Source organism: Cyprinus carpio, chromosome A6 (assembly GCF_018340385.1).
Source record: "Cyprinus carpio isolate SPL01 chromosome A6, ASM1834038v1, whole genome shotgun sequence".
In the NCBI taxonomy this organism is placed as follows: Eukaryota; Metazoa; Chordata; class Actinopteri; order Cypriniformes; family Cyprinidae; genus Cyprinus; species Cyprinus carpio.
This window is the reverse complement of record NC_056577.1, coordinates 30,625,014-30,639,424: the sequence shown is the minus strand read 5'-3', so window position 1 is coordinate 30,639,424 and position 14,411 is coordinate 30,625,014. Positions and strand designations below refer to the sequence as shown.

Sequence of the window (14,411 nt, the reverse complement as noted above, 5' to 3'; positions counted from 1 at the left end):
TGTAATATTGTGATATATTATTACAATTTAAAATAATTGTTTTTAAATTTATTATACTTTAAATGATCATTTATTTCTGTGATGCAAAGCTGAATTTTTAGGATCATTATCACATGATCCTTTAGAAGATCATTCTAATATGATGATTCATTATCAAAGTTGGAAACAGTTCTGCTGCTTAATATTTTTTCAGAACATGTGATACTTTTTTAGGATACTTTGATGAATAGAAAGTAAAAAAAAATAAAAAAAATTAAAAAAATATTTTGTAATAACAATATACACTACTGGTCAGTAATTTGGGGTCAGTACTTTTTTTTCTTTCTTTTTTTTAAATAAAATCAATACTTTTATTCAGCAAGGATGTGTTAAATTGATAAAAAGTGATAGTAAAGAAAATATATTATTAGAATATATATTATTAGATTTTTTTTTTTTTTTTGAATAAATGCAGTTCTTTTTAACCTTTTATTCATCAAATATATTAGACAGCAGAACTGTTTCCAACACTCATAATAAATCAGAATATTAGAATGATTTCTAAATGATCATGTGATAGACTGGATGTTACATGTGACACTGAAGGCTGGAGTAATGATGCTGAAAATTCAGCTTTGCATCACAGGAATAAATTATTTTTTTTTAAAAGTATATTCAAATAGAAAACTATTATTTTAAGTTGTAATAATATTTCACAATATTACTGTTTTTTCTGTATTTTTGATCAAATAAATGCAGGCTTGATGAGCAGAAGAAACTTCTTTCAAAAACATTAAAAATAGTAATGTTTCCAAACTTTTGACCTGTACTGTATTTTTATGCACATTTTTTGCTTCGTTCAGCGTCTCTGTCAATGTTGTAACAGTAGTTGTTATGGTTATGAGAGTTATGTGACAGCGCTTGTATTCATATGTGAAAAAAGCACTGGACCGTGAGAGAAGCATTTGCATTACGTCTCTAAATTGCGAGCACAATTGTAACATTATTGTGAATTAGATTTTCTGAAATTGTGATGCACAAAGAAATCATTTTTATATTTGATCAAAATGATTTCTGTGTTTGATTAAAAAAAATTATTGGTAACCTTGTGTGTTCATTTTAAAAAGTGTTCATTTCTTTTCACATTTGTTGCCTCAAATTTATTATTTTGTCCAGTAACCATTCAGTGTTTCTCAGTTAGTGGAAGTTCTTTGAGGAAATAAGAACTAACTAAAGAAGGAAACGTATGAGACTACAAACCTCGGATCTGCTCAGCAAAAGGACCAGCCCTAATTACAGGGTTTACAAACCAAGAAGTTATATTTGTTGTTTTGAGCTCTGTGAGCTTTTACTCCAAATAGAATCGGAAGCAATGTGAAACGGTGTGTTTGTTAATCTTTAACAACTCTATAAATGACTTCAGTTGCTTTGCAAGCTGCTGCAGTGTTTAATAGTGTTACCCACAAATCTAACTTTCAGTTCCTCGTTTGTTAATTTTAGTCTTTGCATGTATAAAGGATGTTTTCTAACTATAAAGAGATTTTGAAATTGCTTCCTTGTTTTCGAGAATTTAAGTCATGATCTTGAAATGTTGTTACCCACATGACCATAAATGGAATGGAAAGAACATTTTTCTTTAAAACAATGACATTTAGAGCAGTTTAAAAAAAAAAAAAAGTACTATAGTACAGTAATGATATAAGAACATAATAATGAGATAATTACCATGACACTAAATTATTACCATATTGATGTGGCAGTGCATTTACAATGATATTTCAAACAATATAACCAAACATATAAAAATATGATATTGCTGTGGTCTTTTTTTAAAGGGAGTTTTAAAGCGAGCATTTTGTTGAATCTATTTCTATAAAGACATTAAAATTGAATAAGTAACATATTAATAACATATTTAAAGAAAAAATGATATATTAAACTCCACGAACGTTCATGCGTCCTGTGCAAACGTCCCTACGTTCCTCTTTAGACTCCGCCCCCTCTTTCCATTGGTTAAGACAGGAGACGTTCTGCTTCTGCTTTTAACAGGAGAGGGTCACGAGTGAAGCTGAAAGCATTTATTTCGTGAGTGATTCGAAAAGATTTACTGGATCAGTAAGTACGATTTATGTTCAGATTATATGAACGCGTGTATTTCATCACATAAACGGCGTGAGTTGTGTCTACATTCTCGGTGTCTGTCGGTTTTCTTGCATAAAGTCACAGTTCCTCTTTTAAGCCCATCCGAAATATAAAGAACTAAATTTATTTCACGATGATTCTTCTAATAATAATAAACATCTAAACTTTTCATGTCAGACCTTGACAGTGTAATGAGTCTATCTAACTGCAAGTTTTGTGTAAAATTACCATGGTGTCCAACACAAACATACAAGTACCATGGTAATACGATGTTATTTTTTTTTTATTTATTTTTTTTGCATGACATGTTGCTGTGGTACACTGCACTTACAAAAAAGGTACTGATAGTACTTTGAAATATGCATTGGTACAACAATTCATGTAAAAGTGTACTTTTTGGTACTTCTGGTTTTATTATGATACTTTGTATCACGACATTATCTTTACTGTATAATAGTATCAACACAGATTCAATATTCATATATCATGACATTAATATGATACTCTAAGGATAGTGTAAAAACGGCATCATTATAGTGTCCAAAACACCATGGTATTACCATAGTAACATGCCCAAAATGTTAGTAATGTTAAATAATAATGTTAATAATTTTCCCAGTGAAATGAAAAATCATGTAGATTATAAAGTCACGTTTCAAGGTCTGCACGCCACACACGCACTTAATGTAGTGTTTCCAGAAGTGGATGATTATTATGGATAATGAGTTGTTCAGGATAAAGTATACCTTTGTTCAAAAAAAAATTGCCTCTCATCATTGAAATTACCTTTTGAAATTAGACTGTAGCTCCTCGGCTTCATTTCCATTTAAATTGCCTCGGCTCATGTGACATCAGATGTGGAGCTGGATGCCTAACGCACTGCGTTCCCATCATTGCAGGTCCAACGTGTCACCTTTTCCAGGGATGGACAGGCTTGGACGTGGGACGTGTTCTCTGGTGGTGTTTGCCATCTGTTTTGTGTCTGTTCTGGGCCGTCCATCCTCCCTTCTCACCAATCTCCCGTTTTTTACCGTATGGAACGCGCCAACGGAGCGCTGCGAGTCTCGATTTGGGGTCAGACTGGACTTGAGTGTCTTCGACATCGTGCTCAACAGCAACCAGTCCTTCATGGGTGACAACATCACTATCTTCTACTCGGATAAGTTAGGTGAGTATCCTTACTATGGTAGTGGTCGTGAACCAGTGTATGGAGGTGTTCCTCAAAATGCCAGCCTGAAACAGCACCTCCTAAAGGCCGACGACGACTTGAGGACTGACATCCCAGATCTGGGATTTCACGGGCTTGCTGTCATCGACTGGGAAAAGTGGAGGCCGCTGTGGGAACGGAACTGGGATGCTAAAGAAATCTACTGGAATGGCTCCAGGGCTTTAGTGAAAGCCAAACATCCTACTTGGAAGCCGAAGCAGATCGAAGATGAAGCTGTGAGGGAATTTGAGAATGCTTCACGGGCCTTTATGGAGGAGACGTTAAAACTGGGGCGTAGAGAGCGTCCTGGAGGGCTGTGGGGGTTTTATGGCTTCCCCTGCTGCTATAATTATCAGTACAAGAAGAACGAGACGTACACAGGTGAGTGTCCTGCTCTGGAGATGAAGAGGAATGATAAACTGACCTGGCTGTGGAACATCAGCTCAGCCCTGTACCCTGATATCTATCTGGACCTCGGGCTGCGGGGCCACGGTCGGGATATCTTGCTGTACAGCCGGCATCGGATCCTGGAGGCCATGAGGGTGAGGGAACAGACCACCCATCGGCCTCCATCTGTCTTCCCCTACGCCAGGATCGCCTACACATACTCCATGGAGTTTCTCTCACAGGTCAGCACTGTTCTCTTTATTAGGGCCAGAGCACCGATGGTGTGAGGAGCCTATTGGAGTTGCTTCATTTATTAATATTACTTTTTTTTTTTAAATCTGTTTAGTCAGGGTAGCCAAGGTTATTATCATAGTTAACTAAATATGAAACTGAAATTAAAATTAAAACTATTAAAAAACATTTTTGTTCCTTGACATAAAATAAAATAAAATTTAACTTTTAATTTAACTGGTTTCCAAGTCAACATTTCTCACTCTAATTTAGTTTAAATGTACTAAAATAACTAAAACTTAAAATTAAATATATATATATATATATATATATATATATATATATATATATATATATATATATATATATATACATATTAAAAATTACATATCTATGTATATATGTATATATGTATGTATGTATGTATATTATATATATATATATATATATATATATATATATATATATATATATATATATATATATATATATATATATGTATGTATGTGTGTATATGTATGTATATGTATGTATAAACAGAAACTACTAAAAATGTAAAAAAATTTTAAAACATCATATATGAAATATAAGAGAATATATATAAATAAAAACTTAATCAACATTTTTAAAGACTATAATAGTGTCTCAATAATGCTAAAATAACCTGACTAAGGTCTATACATATTTTGATATTCAAGTGATTATTGTCATGTTTATTTATTATGATCTGACTGGCAATAAAAAAGGCTCGTTTACATCAAGACCGATAACTATAACTATAACTATAACTATATTGGCGCAACCCAAACAATACCATTCTGTTTATTAGAAGCATATGTGCAGTTTAGTCACATGCTGCTTTAAATGTTTACGCTTTTTAAACTCTGGATTCTGATTGGCTGTCAATGTTTTTATTGTTCATCAACTGGAAAAAAAAATGTTCCCGGAGAGATTCCAAAAATATCTATGAATCATATAATTGAAGAAAAATGGTTCATGTGTCGCTGGTTTGTGTTTTCAGGAGGACTTGGTGCACACCATCGGTGAGAGCATGGCTCTAGGAGCTGCTGGTGTCGTGCTGTGGGGAGATGGAAACTACTCCCTAACGAAGGTTGGAGTGCAGTAGATTATTACACAAATGCACTCATACACTTCTGATAATTGTATATTAGATGTTAGTAGAGAGCTGGAGTGCATTATGCATTGACACGTGGTTCTCAGATCTAAAAAATGACTCGTAGGGAAACATCTACTGTATGTGCCAGCACACTAGAATCGTTCCATCAACTCATTCTCATGTGAACACATAAAAGTGGGTGCACAAGCACGTATCCTTTTACTGTACTGGAAAAAAATATGTTTAACTGAAATAATTGTTGGAGTACTAAACTTATTAAAACTGAAATAAGTAAAAATAAACTAAACCAAAACAGAAATAATAGCTAAAAATAAAAGCTAATTCACAATATGAATAAACACTATAAAAGTATATAAATATTATAAAAAAAAGCTGAATGGTTTGCAGTGTTACAGGAGACAGTTATTATTATCAGTAGAATTTATAATGAATTATTTTACAAAGCAGAAGCAGTGTAGAAGACAGACTTTTGCTAAATAATTTATATCTGATAAATATTTAGATATTACAATTGTTTCAGAAATGTATGATTACTAGACATTGGATTTAATAATGATAAAAATTATAATTATTTTTACATTTTTAAATTCATGTCAAGCACTAATTTGCAGCATCCATATACACTCATATATTTTTCAAAACATTAAATGCTTTTGGGAAACTGACTTCCTATGATGTAACATGCTATACTCCAACTAAAGCTATTTTAAATGAGCATTTTGTTTGCTTGTTGTTTTAACCGAATATTAATTGAATGTAAATTGTATTTAAATGAAATCATATAGATTAAATGAAATTAGAATTTAAATATAAATAAATTATTATTTGTATTAAACTAGTGAAATAATTAAAAAGAATGAAAAACTGAAGAGTTGCCATATACCTAAGATACATGCGTTCATCGCTTATACATTTATAAAATTTTAACTTCCACGTATAAATTGTACACATATACTTGAACACAACCAATGCCCATGACCTCTCCTCTCCTCTTTGCAGAATGCCTGTGTAGCGATTCAGGACTACCTGGACGACACACTTGGCCACTACATTGTGAACGTGACGGAGGCGGCGTTTCTGTGCAGCAAGACCGTGTGCTCGTCCAGGGGCCGTTGTATCAGGAGAGACCCGAGCGGCACGGCTTACCTGCATCTGGACCCAGCCGAATGGTCCATCGTTCCCAGAACTAAGCTGCCCGGGCCTGTTACCGGGGGTCCGTCTCATGTAGCTCACAGGAGGTTCAGGACGGTTGAAGGAGAAACAAGTGGATTCGCGGCCAGCTTTAGGTGCCAGTGTTTCCCAGGCTGGGAAGGAGAACAGTGCCAGAAACCAGTACCTGTAGAGCCTTCTACGTGACAGAAATGACTAGAAGACTGTAGCGGTTAAAGCTCAGGGTGGGTCTTCCGAAGCTTGTTGGGTTAATAAATACAAGGAACAACACATTACCATTGTGGACTTGACGTTACAGGGTGACTGTGCCTTTAACAAATGTACTTGAAGTCATTTTAGATAAAGTGTGTGCTAAATGCTAAACACTTTATAAAATATGATGAGTGTTTGTTAAACACACATAAACCCTGAGAATGCAAACTACTTTTGATTTTATTCATTTTAATCAAATGTATTCTTAAACATTAAAAAATCAAATAAATCATTGAAATCTCATGGAATATATGGAATAAACTATTTTGACAAATCGTCTTGCATTAATAGGTCTCCTTTTTTTTCTTGTTTTCTATTATGATTGCATTTTTATATCATTTTCTGCCTAAAAATGGCTTATACAAACAGTTATGCATGCATATTTAAGAATTATTTAATTTACTGTAAAATACTCAAACAGAAAAGCCTGTGAGGCAGAAACAATAGTTTTTTTTGTTTTAGTCAATGGTTATATGCAAAAAAAAAAGTGCCACATCAAAGCAACTTTGTTGCCTTCCACACTGCAAGCATCTTTCAGATCAGCTGTATTTGACACTATCTTTGTAGTGTGAAAGTGACTACAGATGAATAAATGCACGCAAGAAACAAAATCACAATTTAGTATGCAAATAAATGCAAAAAGATAAAACTTTAGCATCCAAATATCATAACAACATCGGTTAGATTTTGAATGTAGAACTTTCGAACAATGTAAATCAAAAGGTCAAAATTAAGTTAAAGGAAATCAAATTGATAAAATCAAAATTAAGTTTTGTGTCTTTTTGTCCAGTGTGTTAGATTTGAGCTCTTGTAAATGCTGGTACTTAACAAAATCAACGTTTAGCTGATATATGTGTTTAAATGTAACAAAATCAACTTTCTAGCATTTGAAATACACAGTCTTTATTTTCTAGGAAAACAAACATCATCTTGCACTCAGACATATGCAAATTTTGTCCGATGAAGCACTCTCTAGATTTAGCATGCCCCGCCCACTAATCTCAACGGAGGCTGGTTGCATAAACTGCTTAGACTAGTTTTACATGTTAGTCATCTAATTTCTTTTCTTCAAGACTGGTCATAACTTTTTTAAGTCAAGTTACATCAAATCATAGTTCAGGGTTTAAAAAAACAATAATGAGGTCTTTGATATATGTTGCCCAAACTTGTTATTCCAGTAAGAAATACATCTGCTAAAGGAAAAAAAAAAAATTAACTGCAGAAAACTGTGAGGAATAATACAAAATTTGAGGAAAGTCAACACAGTGCAGCCTTATGAAGGTAAGCTGACGGTTTCGTTGGACATTTGCTGTTCACCAGGGCCACTAGATGACAGCAGAAGCACACTGTCAAGTGTATCCTACTGAGATGACTGGGGACATCCAGTTCAAAACCTTTTGTGTAATATGAAGATCACCAAACATGAAAGACTTGTTTAATACTAATTGCTTGGGCTAGAAAAACTCAGGTAACTGAATTATGAATCATGATTGCTTTGTTCAAATGTGGGTGTGTTTGTTTGCTAAGGTGTTTAGCTTGGTTGTTGACATGTTGCTATGCTGTTGCTAGAGTGTTCTAGCTGTTTTTGGCCTAATGTTGGTCTTTAGTTTTGTTTAATACTTCGATTGCTCATACGGTTGATAATTCCACTGAAATAATGAAAATCCATTCCAATATTTTAGACGTTATTAAGCAGATTAGATAGGTATATTTCTCTTACAAAAAAAAAAAAAAAAAGTATTGGATATCATGGTAAAGTGATTTTCTTGGATGGTAAAACATGGTACCCCAAAGTACTACCATAGTACATGTCCAAAATACTGGTACTACCATAGTATTTTACTTTTTTTGTAAGTGTTGTGAACAGACTTGGACTTAGAGAGTGAAAAGAAAAGAAAATCATTGCCATCATAAATGTAATCATTATTGCATTTTTTATTTTATTTTTCTGGGTGAAAATGGAAATAATTTTAAGCTGTTTGGGTTTCACCTTTGTAGGGGTCAGAGACACCTAGCACACTACCAAGGGGGTATTTTCCATTTGAAATAGGATGCATAAGATGAATCCAATCAGCAATTTGAACAAAATAATTGAATTATTTAGAATTTGGGGTCCAAATCTCAGGAAATTGGATGTAACAAGGATATAAGTAAATGTAAAAGTTGATTCAGTGATAAGAAAAAAATCCACAAGTTGACCAACCAATAATATATATCTTCTCAAAAAAGCATTTTTATGGCATTTTTGATGTTTCATATTTGGTACAAAGAGATGTCCAAAACTGCACTATAAAAAAGAAAATACTATTTAACTCTTTCTGCTTCAAAATATATTAAAAAAAATCACATTTAATTCAATGTGTTATTTATAATTTCATTGTAAAAATTGTGAAATTTACTAGCAGTTTCTGAGTGAAAATTGTTTCAAAATTTCAAACTAAACCGTACACCAATTTCAGTGTGCAGTTAATAATTATAAAATTTGTAGTTGGCTAATTGTTTGGAAATCCTAAAAAAACAGGCTGCATTAAGGTTTATCTGAATCTAAGCTAATGAACATTTATAATCAAATCATCCATTGCAACCCATCCATAGACAATATACATTTTTATAACTACCAAATCCAAATGTCCTTTTCGTGGTTGATTGCCAGTAAAAATCACATTAGACAAAACCTACAAAAATGGCTGGATCACTGATTAAGAGAAGAGAAACTTTACATGTGGGTCATTCTGGTCTGTGGCGGCGGTGAGAGAATTACCCGCGCTCATGAGATAAGGTAAACAAAGGCCGTTAAATTTAGGCTTACTTCCATTCCCCCAGAACTGATTGCATTGACCCAAAGTCACACATTTAGACAGATAAGCAGCCGCAGTGGATGATAATAGACGTCCCTTTGCAACTTTTGTTTTTTATCGGTCTCCAACCTGGAACAGCGTTCCCTTAAGACAGCTTGCCACAGTTTGAGAGACAGCGAGTGCATGTGTCCAACATCTGAAAAATGCTGCTTTTACAAAGATAGTAACATTATGTCTTCCAAGATCTCTTCATCTAGTCGGTTTTTATCAGTCATATAATTTCAAAATGTATCAAATAGACCACCAACAATAATTTATAAAAGCTGAGCAGCAAATCAGCATTGAATGGTTTCTGAAGGATCATGTGACACTGAAGACTGGAGTAATGATGCTGAAAATACAGCTTTACATCACAGGAATAAATAACATTTAAAAATGTATTCAAATTTAAAATGGTTATTTTTAATATTGCTGTTTTTAATTATATTTTTAATAAAATAAATGCACGCTTGATGAGAAGAGACTTCTTTAAAAAACATGAAAATATCTTAAAAACATTAAAAAAAAATCAGCAATCCTGTGCATGTAGTTTAGTGTTTAATGGAAAGATTAAAAATGGCGTTTTGAAAACAATGATTACCTTTTAGAGTTCAACAGCATTACAAATCTGTAGGTTTCAGATAACCATCTAGACACGCAGCTCTGTTTTTCTGCTTCTGTTCCTCTCATCTATTTTCTTTGGTGTCGTGACCTGAGTCGCGTCCTTGGTCATGCTTTCCATTCCCCTGCTGTTTGGTGGTCTGGCAAGCGCCAGCGCATCTCTCTCACTCACCACTTTTTAATAAGCGCTTCGTCACGCACGGCCTCTGTCCTTCAGAAAGAGTGGGCACACGGATCACATGTGAGAGGACTTCAGGGCTGCCCGGTTGCTTTGCTTTGTGAGATTTGGAGTTGTAGACCTTTTGGAGATAGTTTAAACTAAAGAGAAAATAGTCTTGGGATAATGTGTTTGCATGACATTTAATGTTTGTACTTCTCCTCAGTGCTCCATTATGTTAAGACATTCAATAAACAGGTTTGATGCTGTTGATTCCAGTGTATCTTGTAAATGAATAGTGAATAATGACTTGAATTTCAGCCAGTTCCTCACACTGAGTTATAGCATGGCTTCAGAAGACTTGGTTTATACGCTTCAATTTAGGCCTAAATTAAAGATTTATGTATTTGAATTGCATGTACAATTTCCATCCATTTGGATTACACAGTTTTAAAATAAGGTAATAAAAACTTAGTAATGCATATTTGTCAGTCATACCTAAGTGAAATGAGTAAGAAACTGCCTCATGGCATAGTTTATTATTTATAATTTGCAACTATTGGATATTGTTTAAACAGCCTAATCATATTTTCAAATGCATTTGTTAAAATGCTCAAATTTATGCTTAGAATCAGCATAAATTTTTCATTGTGAAAACATTTTACATTTATTCAGTTGAAAAGTATGAACATTAAAATATGGCTTGTCATGGAACAAGCAATACTCAGTTCGATAATTGTATAATATTGAAAGAAAGCACTATTACAGAAATCTGATCTGTTTTTACCCGTTTCATTATGTATGACTGGCAAATATGCATCACGTTAAGTTTAGATGCAATTTAAATCCATAAATCTTAAATTTAGGCCTGCGTAATTTTGAATGATATAGCATACTAGTCAAGTTAAGTCATGTGGATTTATGCTGCTTATTTTAAATTTTTGGAGCATTTACGTAAAAAAAATAAATAAATAAAATGTCAGAAGCAAATTTACATTGGTCAGAATTACTTTTTTGCTGTAAATGTTGACTGAATTTGTGTTCTGTTGAAGAAAATTAGCTATAAATATTGCCAGAAGTTACTATTTATTTTCCAGAAATAGGCAGTGGATGTCATATACAAAAAAAAAAACAATCATCTGAGATTCATAAGCACCATTTACAGAACTAAAGTGCATCATCTGAGCTTTTAGTTGTTAAAACTTTCCTTTCTTTGTCAGAGAAGAAAATATGAAATTACCCCACGGATTTGTATTTTTTTCCCCCAAACAAAAGGTAAACATTCATCCTGTTATGAATTGTTTCACAGGAGAATAAGTTTGTGACAGATTTTGGGATTTTATGCAAACACTTTTTTTTTTTTTAGATACAATAATCATGCAGCTTAATTTTCAGAGATACATATATTTCTTTTAAAATGGGATTGAACTGATGTGAAAGTTTTGTATGTAATCACTCGAAACTACAGTTCCTTAGAACTCAAAACAGTATAAAACTTTCCCAGTTCTTCCCTGTATCCTTAAATGCACACAATGAAGGTCCAAAAGAATTTAAAGCCTTTGTCAGATTTGATATCATCAAACTTTAGCATATATGTCAACCAATAAAAGATGAAAAACAGGTATTGCAGTCAAATATACAATTTGCACATTACAGCCATTTATAATTTAATATGCGGGCACATGCCAGCATAATAAGCAATTTGCCCCCTCAGCCAAATTTATTAGCATTTCATTTGTAAAACTTCTTCTGTTTTTATAAATAATTCAAATAAGATTTCTGCTGGGCATTCCCATAATCCAGATTTGTTTTTTTGTTTGTTTTATCTTTCAGCATTTACTCACTACCCGTTTTGAATAAACATGTCTCTTTCTCTATGTTAATCTGGCTAATAAATTGGATAGCGCAGGAGCAATGTGTTTGCTATCGGTGCTCTGTCACTTCACTGCCCATCGGGCCGCCTCGTGGCAGAATTGGACTGACACCGTGGTCACTTTTTTGAAGGTGTGTGTTGATTGCTCTCGCAAAAATGGCAACCACACATTTTTTTGTGTGTATGTGTGAAGGATTTCTGTTTATCTGCAAGGAGGAGAAAGACTCTCTAATCAACCTTCGGGGAGTTTCTGTCGTCACAGGCATTGGTTATGTGGTGTGTGTAGCCTGGTATTTAACCCACACCGCCTCTGTATTTACAGGTTTTGGGGATGGTATATCAGTTTTCATCTTAGTCATTCATACATTTGGTTTCTATGCTTATTTATGAAGTGCTCGAGTAATAATAGCATGCAGTTTGGGGTCAGTTTTATTGCTCGTTGACAATAGTTATGTTTGGAATGGGATTTGCATATTGATTACAGCATACTACTCATAGCTATACTATATCTTTTCAAACAGTTGACCATACTGCAATGCATATTTAATTCAGCGTCCAACAATCATAGCAAGTAAATACATAACAATTGTTAAAAAAATTAAAAAAAATATAAAATGATATATGTGTATGTTTGAATATGTTTATGTATATGTTTGAAAAGATTATCACTGCATACTGCATATTGTTTCACAAACTATATTTTTAAGAAATTCAGTGGTGTCTAATTAAAGCAGGCAAATGCATAATTTATAGTTTTCAAAAACAAAATAATAAATCAATTAAACAGGTGTGTGTATGCAAGAAAAAGTAAGTATATATAATATAATATAATATAATATAATATAATTTGTATTTATATTTTTATTTGCATAAAGCATGTTGCAAATTGCGTATCCTTTGGATTTGTGTTTAATATACATTTATATAAATGATATAATATATAATACCTTAATTATAAATATGAATTATGTTTAATTAAATAATACAATAGCTATTTTAATAAAACTATGAATACATTTAGCAAATACATTTATTTGCATAAAGCATGTTGCAAATTGCATATCCTTTGGATTTGTATTTAATATATATTTATATAAATTATATAATATATCATACTTTAATTATAATTATGAATTATGTTTAATTAAATAATACAATAGTAATTTTAACAAAACTATGAATAAAATCAGCAAATACATTTTTTTTTTGTGTGTGTGTGTGTAAAATGTTACAGTCTGATCAAGTAATGAGAATTTTTAAATTCTTGGTTGCTGTTCTTCTGGTTCAAAATGACCCTTAAAAGGTCAAGCTGAATGCATTGTTTAATGGGATACAGTATTCCATGCAAAAATAGTGTGCGTATTTGGAATAAGAAGCATAATTATAATGTATGAGTGAAAGATAATGGCAATTCACACACTTTACACACCAGTGTGTGTAAGATAAACCTTTCTAGATAAGAGAGAAGCATCTGTGATCATCTTGTGGCACAGGGGTTGAGGTCTGTGGTCTGATAGAATCTGAAGTTCAAACCTAAAGCAGCCTGAACACAAACCACACACGTACAAACAGCAGGACTGGGCCCGATTAGAGCTCTTTCCATTTGCACTTTTTTTCTGCACATCATTTTGTTATCCCAGTTTCAGTCAAATTAGCCTGTACGCTCTTATCACTCACCCCAATGCATTGTGGGTTACTGAGCAAGGCTTTCTTTTAATTAACTTACAGGCCTTAGAAATATGTGCTTTTTATTATTTTGTGGAGCAGTGAATTAACTTTTCTAATGTATCTTTAGGCATTTGAAGCTGTGCTGTATTTTTAATATAATCACGCCTGAACACTATTGGGATACATCTGTTGCCTTATTGTTTTTAGTAGATGATTATTATAAAATAAAAACATTAAGTTCACACATTCTCATTAAAATACTGTTTAATTTAGCAAATTCATTAGGTGCCGCCCTGTGTCTGAACATTAGATATTGAGGTCACTTTGTTTCTTTATCATATCAAGCAAATGGGGAGAAAAAAACAAACAGGGAAAACATTTGGGAATTACAAGCCTATGTATTTATTTATTTTACATCATATTACATCAGACGTTTTATTATATCAGAACATTTTAATTCCCATTTTTGTGTCGCACAGCTCTAAAGTACTGCAAAGAAAGCCAAAAACTGTGATTCAGACTCTTTACTCTCTTCATTCCTTCTCCTATTCTTTCTCCTCACACACAGACATGGCCACACATACACGTACAAAGTGGGCCACTATTATTAAGAATCTAGTAGTTGTTGGTTTCAGCAGAAATGTCAGCGTGCGTTGTAACCTTTACTCGAGCATGTTATCTGCCTCCATGGCAATGCAATGGGAAAATGAAGGACGGAGACAACGCAATGGGATTTGAAAGGTCCCCAT

At 33.1% G+C, this 14,411-nt stretch overlaps 1 protein-coding gene across 2 annotated transcripts; it reads left to right on the top strand.

Annotated features, from left to right (window-relative positions):
• Positions 1 to 1,946: 1,946 nt before the first annotated feature.
• Positions 1,947 to 6,781, top strand: hyal1 (hyaluronidase 1). 2 transcript variants are annotated; one of them, XM_019074636.2, is made up of 4 exons: positions 1,947 to 2,094; positions 3,021 to 3,957; positions 4,968 to 5,057; positions 6,084 to 6,781. In XM_019074636.2, the coding sequence occupies exons 2-4, from the start codon at positions 3,046 to 3,048 to the stop codon at positions 6,438 to 6,440; spliced, it is 1,359 nt and encodes a 452-aa protein (XP_018930181.1). In that variant the 5' UTR covers positions 1,947 to 2,094; positions 3,021 to 3,045; the 3' UTR covers positions 6,441 to 6,781. The 2 variants fall into 2 exon arrangements, with proteins under 2 accessions (XP_018930181.1, XP_018930182.1); XM_019074637.2 differs by having other exon boundaries at positions 1,949 to 2,090; positions 3,017 to 3,957.
• The last annotated feature ends 7,630 nt before the right edge of the window (positions 6,782 to 14,411 follow it).

What these genes read in the sequence shown, in the direction of transcription:
- hyal1 (XM_019074636.2), top strand. Translation starts at nt 3,046, where the DNA reads ATGGACAGGCTTGGACGTGGGACGTGTTCTCTGGTGGTGTTTGCCATC. An exon ending in CCATGGAGTTTCTCTCACAG is followed by an intron (nt 3,958 to 4,967) that starts GTCAGCACTGTT and finishes TTGTGTTTTCAG; the next exon opens with GAGGACTTGGTGCACACCAT. An exon ending in GAAACTACTCCCTAACGAAG is followed by an intron (nt 5,058 to 6,083) that starts GTTGGAGTGCAG and finishes TCCTCTTTGCAG; the next exon opens with AATGCCTGTGTAGCGATTCA.